Source organism: Venustampulla echinocandica, assembly GCF_003357145.1.
Source record: "Venustampulla echinocandica strain BP 5553 chromosome Unknown scaffold_0, whole genome shotgun sequence".
Lineage (NCBI taxonomy): Eukaryota > Fungi > Ascomycota > Leotiomycetes > Helotiales > Pleuroascaceae > Venustampulla > Venustampulla echinocandica.
The window spans coordinates 2,250,569-2,263,512 of record NW_022474205.1 but is presented as its reverse complement, the minus strand read 5'-3'; the positions used below and the strand labels follow the sequence as shown (position 1 = coordinate 2,263,512).

At 46.9% G+C, this 12,944-nt stretch overlaps 3 protein-coding genes across 3 annotated transcripts; all 3 read left to right on the top strand.

Moving 5' to 3' along the window:
- Window positions 1-88: 88 nt before the first annotated feature.
- Window positions 89-1,498, top strand: BP5553_00695 (Uncharacterized protein; the record flags this gene model as incomplete). The annotated part of the gene is made up of 1 exon (XM_032009318.1): window positions 89-1,498. The coding sequence occupies one exon, from the start codon at window positions 89-91 to the stop codon at window positions 1,496-1,498; it is 1,410 nt and encodes a 469-aa protein (XP_031873372.1).
- Window positions 1,499-5,424: 3,926 nt separating this feature from the next.
- Window positions 5,425-7,382, top strand: BP5553_00694 (putative cation diffusion facilitator family metal ion transporter; the record flags this gene model as incomplete). The annotated part of the gene is made up of 9 exons (XM_032009317.1): window positions 5,425-5,500; window positions 5,566-5,615; window positions 5,899-5,943; window positions 5,999-6,146; window positions 6,200-6,280; window positions 6,331-6,416; window positions 6,476-6,716; window positions 6,774-6,853; window positions 6,981-7,382. The coding sequence occupies 9 exons, from the start codon at window positions 5,425-5,427 to the stop codon at window positions 7,380-7,382; spliced, it is 1,209 nt and encodes a 402-aa protein (XP_031873371.1).
- Window positions 7,383-8,403: 1,021 nt separating this feature from the next.
- Window positions 8,404-11,462, top strand: BP5553_00693 (putative beta-glucosidase 1; the record flags this gene model as incomplete). The annotated part of the gene is made up of 5 exons (XM_032009316.1): window positions 8,404-8,641; window positions 8,714-9,022; window positions 9,076-9,161; window positions 9,417-10,203; window positions 10,261-11,462. 5 exons carry the CDS (start codon window positions 8,404-8,406, stop codon window positions 11,460-11,462), a joined length of 2,622 nt encoding a protein of 873 aa, XP_031873370.1.
- Window positions 11,463-12,944: the final 1,482 nt, after the last annotated feature.

Genomic DNA, 12,944 nt, shown 5'->3' with positions numbered 1-12,944 from the left:
TACCTGGACGCTGAGCCGAAGATCCCCCGGCGTAATTGTTTACTCGACTCCCAAGTCAATACAACAACTGCGCATATCATATTCCACCATGTCGACAGCACCCGTACGAACACGTTCTCTTCGAAAACCCGCAGACCCTGGTAGCAGATATGGCAGACCGTCCACCGCTGCGGTAGACTCCACTGAGAAGAATGCCGTAAACCAGTCGGCAGCTGGGGTTCAGACCAGGAACAGCCAATCCCCCAGTCGGCTTCCCGTGAAGCCTACGACGAGAAGTACTTCGACAATTTCGCGCCCACCTAGTTCTAGCAGTAGCATATCAAATAAGCCGTTGATGCGGCCTCCATCTTCAAGTTCCAGCAGAACCAAACCCGCCGCAGACAGCTTACAGAGACGGCCCTCGACAACGAGCTCTACTTCCCAACCCTCGAATACAGAACCAGTGAAGAAGGACCGTTCGAGACCTCCTCTTGTACAATCTCGACATCTACGAAATGCATCTACTAGCACCATATCATCCAAGCATACTACGCGAGCTCAAGGACACGCACGCAATAAATCATCCTCTACCCTTTTGACCGCGTCTACTGCCCTTCGCCCTCCAACGCGCGAATTGGCAGATCAACCAACCTCAACTCGAACTTCACGTGCCGAATCGCTGCCCAAACGGCCTGCATTCTCTACGTTACAGCACCACTTCTCTCCCGCCAAAAATCTAGCGCCTAAGCCTCATCCTGCGGCATTCCTGGCCCCTCCATCACCCAGCAAACTACCCTCGAATATCGCTATTTCTGCGGAAACAGCTAAGCTGCAGAATGAGCTACTGCAATTACATATTTTGCATAAGGATGCTGCTGTGATTGCGAATGAGTGGAGAGCTAGCGCGAAGAAGAAGTTAGGGGCGAGCTTCCACGAGGTTGTGAGGAGGAATGATATGCTGGTGCAATCCGAGGTTGATGAAACTGCCAAAGTCAATGCTGTCGCGTTAAAGAAGTGGCAGGAAGATAGCACGCCTGGATGGGGATTGGAGGAGAGGATACAAATTCTTGATGAGGTTGTGACGGGCGTGTGGAATATGGGAGAGCCAGGTGGGAAACATGCTAGGCTTGTGAGGAAATTTGAGAGATGGCTTAGTCGGTGTCAGGGCACATTGGCTGCTAGGGAACGAGATGATGGAGTTGGAGACGATGACATGATATTCCTGGAAGAACTTGATAAATCCTGGAAAGACGAATGTCTAAATTTGGGGAGAAGATTAGAATCGTGGAGGGACCACCTAGAACAACTGGGGTCGCTAGAAAATGGGTCGAGCCTAGCTACTATGGTGGATAATTGCTGGAAGCTTATTAAGGGCATGCTGATGGAGTTGAGCGTCATGGCACAGATTGAGAGGGATGCGATGCAGCGAGAGGTTGATTGGACTCGGAGTATGAATGATGATATCTCGGATGAAGAGGATGGTAGACCCGTTGCAGGTGCCTGTTGGAGAACTGAATAATTTCAACGGCAGAAATACTCTACGTGGAAGGTCGAGCTTGCGCTTGAGTTACCCACGACACATAAATTTATGACGGAAGCTTGTGTTCCTCATCAAGTATAAAATGCTTAAGAATTGCCGTGGACTGATTGCTCCTCAATACTGCAAGCTATATCTTGTCACCCAAGCGCGTTTCTGAGTCTTCAATCAAGCTCAATTGGATTGGCAACAAACCAAGCGGGGACTCTCTCTAAAGTTTGACTTCTGCGCAGCCTGCAAAGGAGGCTAACAAAATCCCAAATACCCGCGTCCCTACGTTTGGATATGATGCATACGTGGCAGATTGGAGAGGCGTTGTCTCGCAGAATCGAGCGGGAAATCATTCCATGACTCTGCTTACTAGATTGGCTGGATATCGTGATATCGATAATGCCGTATGCCTAGGAACTAGATGGTTGTAAAAAGGCATCTTACCTACAGAATGACCGTCCAATCATTTTAGTTGCTCATAGTTTAGGTAGCTTGGTGTGTGAAGATGTAAGCCCGTATCGCTCATATACGTTGTGCCGGGGCTGACCACTACTTAGGCTCTTGTAGCATCCCATCTGCGCCCGGTGAGGCATTTGCAGAAAGTACTTGAATGTACTCGACACATAATTCCATGACCACTCCTCACTTCTGCTCTGGCCTCGCATCGTGGGGCTGGATTCTGCGGCCACCCCTTAATTCTGAATTCGATCATATTAAGGTCGAGGTCGAGTGTCCTTGCGGTATGATCCAGGTCACTTTTGAGAAGACAAATGCGGGGGCTAGAGTCGCGGTCTGTACTGGGCCCCTATGTACGCTCTTACTGCCCCGAAATGAGAGCAAGGTACTTATTTAAAGAGCGAGGCTAGAGACTGTGAGAACAGCAACTAGGCAGGGAGTACACCTTAGGCAAGGTGAATACATTTTAGGGATCGAGGCCTAGCTCAGAATGGAGTGTAGAACCCTATACCGAATATCTCGATAATTCATCTTTCGGTAAGTAGTATTCCTACCACCAAAGATCAGTATTCCCACCACCTATACTTCACGACTCCTTACCCTTGGTTATCTGCCAGGTGCCGTTTTGCTCTCTGTGCTTCCTACAATGTTTTTCGAATAACTATTCGAATTTCATCACTCTGTAGGATACGCACATGGGTTTCAATTGAAAACTATTGTTTTATAACATATGATTTGTCTTTTTTATATCTTACTCCTTGATATCCTATTTGTGGAATAGCCCTATTTCTATCGTTAGGTTGTTCCACTTTGTTATGACCAAGCTAGAGCAAGCAACCTCACCTGAAATCTCGGGCATCCACTCTTCTCTACTCTTACAAAAGAACTCTCCTTTTGGAGGGAATTGGTCTGCTTTGTCTAGGGAACCATACATCACGTATACGAAACCATTTACATCTCCCTACTCGGCACGTAGCACCTTAGCTTTCCTCTAGTTTTAAGCTCCTAATTCGAGCTTAGAGATAACACAAAACGAAATAAATGTCAGGGGCAGAAATTAGGGACATATCATGGAAGAGAGAAACTTACACCATATTCTAGAATCCCACTGCCACATGTAGAGCAGAATTCGCGATGCAATTGTGTCCCTGAGCCGTTGTCTGCTACATGTTCTTTTGCCTTTCCGTGCGTGATTTTAAAGGCATTTTTTGGTATCTTTGTGGTTAAACCGAAGGCATTGCCAAAGAATTTCTGAAAATGGATCAGTAACCCCTTTCTTTCCAAACCCGGGGAACTTAGTTATTGCTTGCCTTGCAATTTTTACAATGGCACAAGCTCGTCCGAGCTTCCTCAGAATTCACCAAATCAATCTCGTATTTGATTTGACCACAGTAGCAACTCCCTGTCGCGGGGTACATTTTGTCGAGAGTTGCGAATGGCAGATATTGTGAATTTAATGGTGTGGAGGCTGGGAGATTTTGGGGATTGTTATTTGAGTATGTAGGGCATAACAGATATGAAATCGAAGGGATAATGATGAATATATAGTTGTGCTTTAATCATATATGCCTTATGTGCAAGGCAAGATAAAGCAAACAAGAGGCGGTTAACATGACCTGTGATGAAATGTTACGTCACTCGTATGACATGCAGTATACCAGAGGTCCGACCAACATTGACGGCTTTGAAACTCCATTGATTGAACCACGAAGCATATGAATTTACAAAAGAGAATCCTTGAACGACAATGGAGAAGAAAAGTATGCCTACGGTACATGATAGGGGGGGGTAACCCCATCGAGGTGGGTGACAAAGTCTATACCCGTATTCGGGGTGGGAGTCACGAAGGCAACGTACGGATATATCCTCCTTTCCTCTTTTCTCCTTATGCTGCTATACATTTAAACTGTGATTGAGTCGAGTTAGGCGATAGACGATAAAAGCTAATAGCAGGTAAAAGGTCGAAACCATTGCCTATACGATGGAAGACGCAGAAGAGCTAAATGTCAAAAATCCTCCGAAAGTAAGCACCCCTATTTCCAGTCCATTGAATGTACTCGATGGGAGAGGATGATAGGAGAAAATTCAATGCTAATGCGATGGTGGGGATAGGTCATCTTCGAGAGTCAGCGAGGAAAACGAGTATCCCATAATCCGGGGACATTGACCGTTGAGGAGGAGAGTCAGGAAACTGATAAGCAGAAGCGTTAAGGCTCGGGGTTATGTTACGATTATAGCGGAAATGGGATACTATTTGTATAGCTAGAATATTAGGATTATACAATCCGTAGATATTAAACTGCGTTAAATTGGTTGAAATTGCACCTATAGAATTGAACTGGTGGTGGTTCCGACAATGTTGTCGTAAACCACCCAAACTCGCATGACTTTAGCCGAAGTTACTCCATAGATGTTTGTTTACTTCAGGTTTCCATCACGGCACTCCACATTACTCTCATGAATTGAGCTGAGATTTGGCCATATATATAGTAGTCGATTCTCCTACTCTGTATTAGCCTTGTCGGCCTTTGCACAAGTCTTGTAGTATCTATTAAACATAGCTTACGCCAAGGCCAACTGATATGTCTGTCAACTCCATGTAGCACATAAAAGAGGAGATACTACACATTCAAATTCTGTGGCTGTCAAATTGCCCATCGAAATTGGAGGGCACCTAGGTACCTATCTAAGGTACCTAGGTAGGTATTTAATGATAAGTTGTGCCTGGCAGAATCAAAGGTGGTGAACGGTCGTAACGCAACGAAACTATGCCGCCCGGCAGATTCACACTGGCAGGTGTTGGCAGAATCAAAACGAGGTGGTGAGCGATCGTAACGCAACGAAACCATGCCGCCTGGCAGAATCAGATGGCAGATCCAGAAGTGGTGAGCGGTCGTAACGCAACGAATATGTCGCCGCCTGGCAGAATAGCTGGCAGAAACCAGGAGTGCTGAGCGGTCGGGATGCAGCGAAACCACGACCGCCTGGGAGAATCAAGTGGCAGAACTACACAAGTGGTGAGCGGTCGAAGCGCAACGAGACCATCTGTCTCCACCACCGTCCAATGTAACCTTTGGCTACGAGTATTACTTAAAGCTCTAAAACCCGGATAGGTGCCCTAGCTAAGGTAAGATGGCCCTGCGTGACAACGCATAATGGTGGCAGTAACACCCGTGTTCCGCGCAGAGGCAAAACCAAAACCCCTTCCGTTCGATATTCGATACTCAAGCTCGAGCTCGAGCTCGAGCTCCCCAAACCGGCAGTCCTACCCCACGATCCAGATCTGCTAGTGGCGATCAAACCCCATTTTCATATATAGAGAGGGCTGAGGCCAAGTCAAACTCCCATATAAGTCCGCTATATTCCGAACGGAGCGCAGATCAGTATACACAAGGTCTCTTATTCCGTACAATATATCATCCGCTCGTATCGCATCGCATCGCATCTCGCAAAAGCGAAATATGCCGTTATCCCGGCAAACACGCCTGAGTGCCGTTATCGGCATCTCTTGTATTTTCTTCATTGCAGAGATCTCTGGTAAGTTATCTGATGTCCAAGTTGCTACTCACGCTCCTTGATACTGAAAACTGACCCCCTCCTAGTTGGCTTCTACACGCACTCTCTTGCGCTGGTTGCAGATGCGTTTCACTATGTAGGGATTTCGCATGTTTATTCCATCTCCATGGTTCCATTAAACGATTGAAAAGATTTCATAATGCCTAGGCTTTCGTGAGTTAATGGTGTAGAGGTTACCTTACCCAGCGGATGATAAAGAGTCCATTCTCACCTTACATCGCTTGGTAGTTAGTTGGGTTCTCGCCCTTGAGGCCTCAACTTTCATTAGTGCTCCGTCACTCATCCAGCTCAAATCCCCTGCATTATAACTAGCGGGCTACCCTATACATTTTAATTGCTAATATCTCTCTTTTCCCAAGTTAAATGACCTCCTAGGTTTCGTCGTTGCGCTTGCCGCTTTGAAGGTCAGATAATCCTACATCCACCTCAGACCTCATCCCTTCGCTGACTATTTCCTAGGTATCAGCACGCGAACATTCGCCTCAAGCTCTTTCATTTGGCTGGCAAAGAGCCCAACTCCTCGGAGCTTTCTTCAACGGTGTTTTCCTTGTCGCGCTTGGCCTTAGCATCTTCTTGCAGGCCATAGAGCGGTTTGTTTCAATTCAAAGTTGGAAACCCGGGTTCCCTCAGTTGTTCTCTGCCCAATTAACTCTCATATAGGAGTCGAAAACCCGATGCTGGTCCTTATTATAGGGTGCGTTGGGCTGGGCCTTAATATCGTGTCCGCAACCTTCCTCCACGGTATGAGGGGATTCCACCCTTCTTGGGTAGCCAAATTCTGATATTACTAGAACACGATCATGGGGATCATAGCCCACATGCTATCCCGGCAAGCGATGATAGTGATGAAACTACGGAACAATCTCAAATTGACAACGTCAGTCCAGCCAACCCTCACAATCAAAAGTTACACTAGCTAACATATCTTCCTCGTAGCTCGCCCATCCCCACTACAATCATCGCCACAACTCCAACCCCTCCAAAGTTAAAGGCCATGGCCATGATCTTGGGATGCTCAGCGTACTCACACACGTCATCGGTGATGCCATCAACAACATTGGAGTCATCATCGCCGCAGCAGTGATATGGCAAGCCAAATACGAAGGCAGATTCTACGCGGATCCTGCAGTTAGTGTTGGCATCGCGATTATGATAATGCTTACTGCAATTCCTATCAGTATGGCCACCCCCTCACTATCATTGGAACTGGAATTGTGCTAAATATATGGCGTAGTCAAGAGAACGGGCTCTATTCTCTTACAGTCTGCGCCCCTTGGCGTTTCTCTTGATGATGTGAAGCATGACCTCGAGCAAGTACGTATTATCAACTCCAGTGAAACGGAGTCCTCTTGCCATATTCCTTTCACCTCCACCCGTTTCCCATCCTTATTTTTCACTATTCCTTATCCCAACCTCCGCTCTCCTAACACCCAAGGCACAGGTCAAAGGTGTAGCGTCAGTCCACGAACTCCACGCCTGGCGCCTCTCACAAAACAAAGCCATCGCCACCGCTCACATCGTAACATCCGACGATTCCCTCGCCAATTTCGTCGCGCAAGCAAAGATGATAAATGAGTGTCTGCACGCCTATGGCATCCATTCGACAACCTTACAGCCTGAGCTGAATCCGGGTCCTCCTACCACAGCGGACTTGCCGCCCACGAGTAGTGATGGCGAGAATGGGACAAATACGGGACTTGGCAATAAGGCTACTGGAAGTGATACCGTACAAGATATAGGAGGACAAGCACGCAGTAATTTGCGCCAGCGTGTCCCCAAGGCTCTGAGCAGTTGCCGGATCACTTGCGGAGATTTTTGTGAGCCTTTGCAATGCTGCAAATGAGAGCCAGCGGCGATGAGGCTTTATGCTCTGGTAGGATTGCTTGGAATAGCAGGCCTGAACCTGCAGAATCCGTATGTTCTTTTCAAATATCCTGCGTATAAATTATTCAAACCATTCTATCTAATCTCCTCGTCCAAATGTCTCGTATAATATGTATCTGTCTATGCAAGTGGTTGGCTTGACAACAGCTTAAAAGGCCCCCATGTTGAGCCTGCGCAATGAGGTAATGTAGCCAGGGTGCATTGCGCTGTTGACGAGTACATCCCCACTTGTAGCAGATCGTTTGACTATCTTTCGGAAATTATTCTACAGATCAGATAGCCAAACAGGCCTGGAACTCAATGGGATACAGTGAGCGGTGGTACATCTTCCGGGGTTGAGCTACGCGGAGCACGAGGTAACACCCGGACGACGTATATATATGTCACAAACGACCTAGTTGTACGCCTGCTCCTCTGTTTGCCTATTAACGGTTCCCGGCGTTTGACAGCGCTACGATAGTGCTGCAGTGTAATTCGGATCAGCAAAATAGATGACGTTCGTTGCAGATCTTCGGAGGTTGAAGTTGAATCCACATGCCAAGCAAGGGCCTCAATAAAGTCATTCGAACGGAACATATCAACTACCGGATAATTAATCAATTTGAGCTGTAGCGCAGCTCATTCCGATTGAGATTTAGTTGTGTTTGTAGCAAATAGAAGAATCGTTGTAAAATACATTGCCGTTGTCAAGGGAAGTATAGATTAGTGTCGAGGGTGCCTTGATTCGGCAAATCTGCGGTGGAAGCTGCCCCCCTGCTTGAGTAAATACGAGCGACTGACAACAACCACGACCACATTTCTCGCAATTCCCTTTCCATCTTTCTTACAATTCTATCAATGGACCCATTCATTAGGGAGCCTTGCTTATTATCCTCTACAATAGAGATTTGAATAGCTTCTGAACCATTACTTGTGTTGTTGATTCTATTACTATCGACCTGCCTGTCAGCTCCTCTAGCAACGGCAGCGGCAACGGCAACATGCGGGGCCCCGTCGACGTGTTGTTGACTTTGGCAGCCCGCACCACAAGTCACTCTTCAACACTAACTCCCGATCAGTTATCCTCCAGTATCAACTCTGCAAATTTAAATGCAACATCAGCGCCATTCTATCCTTCGCCATGGATGAACGGTCAGGGCGAGTGGTCAGCGGCCTATGCGAAAGCTAAGGACTTCGTTTCACAGCTCACCCTGCTGGAGAAAGTAAACTTAACGACAGGTGAGTAACTGGTGCTCCATTTTCCCGGCTACCACATTATAAGTATCCCAACTAATACGGAGCGTGGCAAAGGTGTTGGCTGGGAAGGAGAACAATGCGTGGGCCAAGCAGGAAGTATCCCACGACTTGGTCTCAGATCCATGTGTATGCAGGATGCTCCAGTTGGCGTTCGTTCTACGGATTACAATAGTGTCTTTTCATCTGGACAGACTGTTGCAGCAACCTTTGACCGAGGCCTTTTCTATGCTCGAGGCCATGCTATGGGTGCTGAGCATAAGGCCAAGGGTGTTACGGTTCAGCTTGGGCCTGTCGCCGGTCCGCTTGGTCGTGCACCAGAAGGCGGAAGGAATTGGGAGGGCTTCTCTCCTGACCCTTATCTTAGTATGTTCAAAATGAGTGTTATGATCATGATTTTTAATGCTAATGGGATGTAGCTGGCGTGGCCATTGCAGAGACCATCAAAGGAACTCAAGATGCTGGAGTCATTGCTTGCGCAAAGCATTACATTGGTAATGAGCAGGTAATTTTCCTTATTTCTTTAGCTACGCGGACAAAGATTTCCCGGTTTCCCGACTTTAGCGGTGGGTTGCAAGGTCTATTCCCCTTCTATTCTCTGAATGGAGTCATTCGGATAAAGAGGGGACTCGTGCTAGATAAAATTTTCCGGGCGTCTATTGAGTTATTCTCCTAAGTGGAGTATTCTGGCCATCCGATATCTCAACCATTTGCCACAATCCTCTCAACAAGGGAAGGCCAAGACATAACATCTATGTAGGAACATTTCCGTCAAGTCCCCGAAGCAATTGGGTATGGCTATGATATTGATGAGGCACTCTCATCCAATATAGACGACGTAACTATGCACGAGTTGTATTTGTGGCCCTTCGCCGATGCTGTACGCGCGGGTCTTGGAAGCATCATGTGCTCCTACAACCAGGTCAACAATTCGTATGCCTGTCAGAACTCAAAGCTCCTGAACAATTTATTGAAGGATGAACTGGGATTTCAAGGCTTTGTCATGAGTGACTGGCAAGCGCAGCACACGGGTGCCGCCTCTGCTGTAGCTGGACTAGATATGTCTATGCCAGGTGATACACTATTTAACTCTGGCATCAGTTACTGGGGTGCGAATTTAACTCTTGCTGTTCTGAATGGGACCGTCCCCGAATACCGCCTAGATGATATGGCACTCCGGATTATGTCCGCATATTTTAAGGTTGGATTGACTCTGGATGAGCCTCCGATTAACTTTGATAGCTGGACCCTTGATACTTATGGACCACTCCATGCCTCAGTTGGATCGAATGTTCAACAAGTTAACTGGCATGTCGATGTCCGCGGAGATCATGGTGCCCTAATCAGAAATATTGGTGCCAGAGCCACTGTACTCCTGAAGAATGTCAATAATACTCTTCCTCTTTCAAGGCCAAAATTCGTCGCGGTCATTGGGGAGGATGCAGGACCTAATCTTCAGGGGCCAAACGGATGTGCAGACCGAGGTTGCGATGATGGTACCCTCGGCATGGCTTGGGGCTCAGGAAGTGCTAATTTCCCGTACCTAGGTGAGCTTAGATAACGCCTTGCAATTCTCTATTCATTAGTTTTACTGACTCCTCTAGTCACCCCTGATTCCGCTTTGCAGGCGCAAGCACTTGCGGACGGCACAAGATATGAGAGCATACTGGATAACTACGCTACACCGCAGATCAAAGCCTTAGTTTCTCAGACCGATGCGACTACCATAGTGTTTGTTAATGCGGATTCCGGAGAAGGTTTCGTCAACGTCGATGGTAACGAGGGTGACCGACAAAACCTCACACTTTGGCATTCTGGGGATGAGTTGGTCAAGAATGTGTCCAAACTCTGCAGCAACACGATTGTTGTGATCCATTCGACAGGCCCCACGATCCTTACCGGTTGGCATGACAGCCCAAATATTACCGCCATTCTTTGGGCTGGAGTACCGGGCCAGGAGAGTGGAAATAGCATTACGGATATTCTGTACGGCAAGGTTAATCCTGCTGCTCGTACACCATTTACTTGGGGACCAACGCGAGAAAGCTACGGTACGGACATTTTGTACACACCAAATAATGGTCGAGATGCCCCACAGGATAACTTCTCCGAGGGAGTCTTCATCGATTATCGCAACTTCGACCGCCAAAACATCACTCCCATATATGAATTCGGATACGGGCTTTCATACACCACCTTCTCATATTCTAACCTCACAATTACCAACGCTCACGCCGGTCATTACACGCCAACGACAGGAATGACTGAGCAAGCCTCAACCTTCGGGAACCACTCCACCAACCTTAACGACTACTTATTTCCCAAAAACCTAACCCGCATTGAGCAATACATTTACCCATATCTTTCCTCGACCGATGGCCGTGCTGCTTCCCACGACCCCAGCTACGGTCAACCTGCATCCAAATTCCTCCCAGATAACGCTATTTCGGACTCTCCCCAGCCCAAACTTGCCGCAAGTGGAGCCCCTGGCGGAAATCCACAGCTCTGGGACGTCATGTACACCGTAACAGCTACTATAACCAATACTGGTGCTCGAAACGGCGAAGAAGTTCCGCAACTCTATATCTCTCTCGGTGGACCTAATGATCCCAAGCACATACTAAGGGGCTTCGAGCGCCTAAGTATCGATACTGGAAAGACGGCGACTTTTACAGCAGATTTGTTAAGGAGGGATCTGAGTAACTGGGATCCAGTGAAGCAGGATTGGGCTATCACAAGTTATCCGAAGACAGTTTATGTGGGGAGTAGTTCGAGGAATTTACCCCTCGCCCGGACTTTGGAATGAAGACTTTGCGGGAAGATATTTTTAACTTGGGTATTGGATAGGCGAGTGTATAATCACCATCAAGTGGTGGTTTATGAGTTGATGAATTTGTAATACAGGATGGGTAATGGATTATGGGAATCCGAGGCCTAATATGGGGTGTTTGAGGATTCTGGATCACTAGGAGGACTTCCATGCTGCACCAATAGAATGAACTTCCTCGTAGAATTAAAAGAGTGCTATTAATTAATTATCAATTCACGGCTTTTGTGTTTTAAAACCAACATCTGTAAACTCCCGAAGTTATAGCTTTGTTTTCTGGAACCTGACAGTACATTATGGTTACACAGAGGGGGTCTCGTGCTGCTTGTAGAATACAGGTAATCCTGTCAAGTACTTCTCCTCATATACACTTTCTATGCTTGCTTCTTCGAGCTTAACTACGGTATTGGGCAAGAAAGCTTCCACTTAGATATTGCACCAAAACGAATAACCTGTTCGTCTCATAAGCCACAAGGCTAAAGAGCCAGGACAACCAAATTGTTTCGTGAGAGTTATCTCTTCTGAACCAGTAACGTTTGACCAGTGCTCTTTCGTCCGCGGCTGCCTCGCCTCATCCACAGATACCCGATCTCAGCATAATACAACCCTTTATATCAAATATTAAGGCCTATACTAAATAATGCTGCTTTTGTACATGTTCATATTTTTCGTACAGACTGAATGGCAGTGTATTTATAACTGACAGCGCAGTTATGATTGACAAGCCTTTCTGAGATGACAGCTAATTTATAACTAGCAATGTCAGTGTAAGTTCCGGAGTAGCTCCGACAAGAATTCTGTAGCCTGATCGACTGAAAATGCTTGTCCAATCGATGGGAAGCGCAGTGCCAGGTGTGTACTTGGTGATTAGTAGATCGGTGCACTCCACTCTGTCCCACTCTGATCACCATTAAGAGGGGGGGTTGTGAGTCCTAGAGTGTCTTGGGTAAAAAGAATGTATTTAAAAGAGGAGAAGCTATGGAGTGCGGAAAATGCAATGCAGCTGGTATCCCAAACTATTGTCGGCTACCCTAGAGCTGTATCGAGCTCTACAGTACTTCCGACTACAATAATGGACCTAGACATGCTAGGGAATTATCCGTGTACATAATTCAATGCTGATAACCACTTTCATTGCTAGTCTAGATTAGATATTTAAATTTTCTTGGTATATATGAGTCGATTGGTGTTATGTTAGACGCCATGGGTAGCTTCGATGAGCTCTTGCACTTATTAGCGGCCTCGGAGACTAAATTATACATTCCTACCTAATAATTGTGAGCAATGCGACCACCAAGTTGAGCGTCTAGAACAAGAGGCTAAGGTAATATTATTCATTAAAGTATAACTATAAAGACTAGGCGCATGCCATCTAGCACACATACTAGCTCGGGGAGCGCTATAGTTGCGTGTGTGCGTGTATGTGCATTATCCGTCGCGAGATTCCTGGATTTCCCCTTG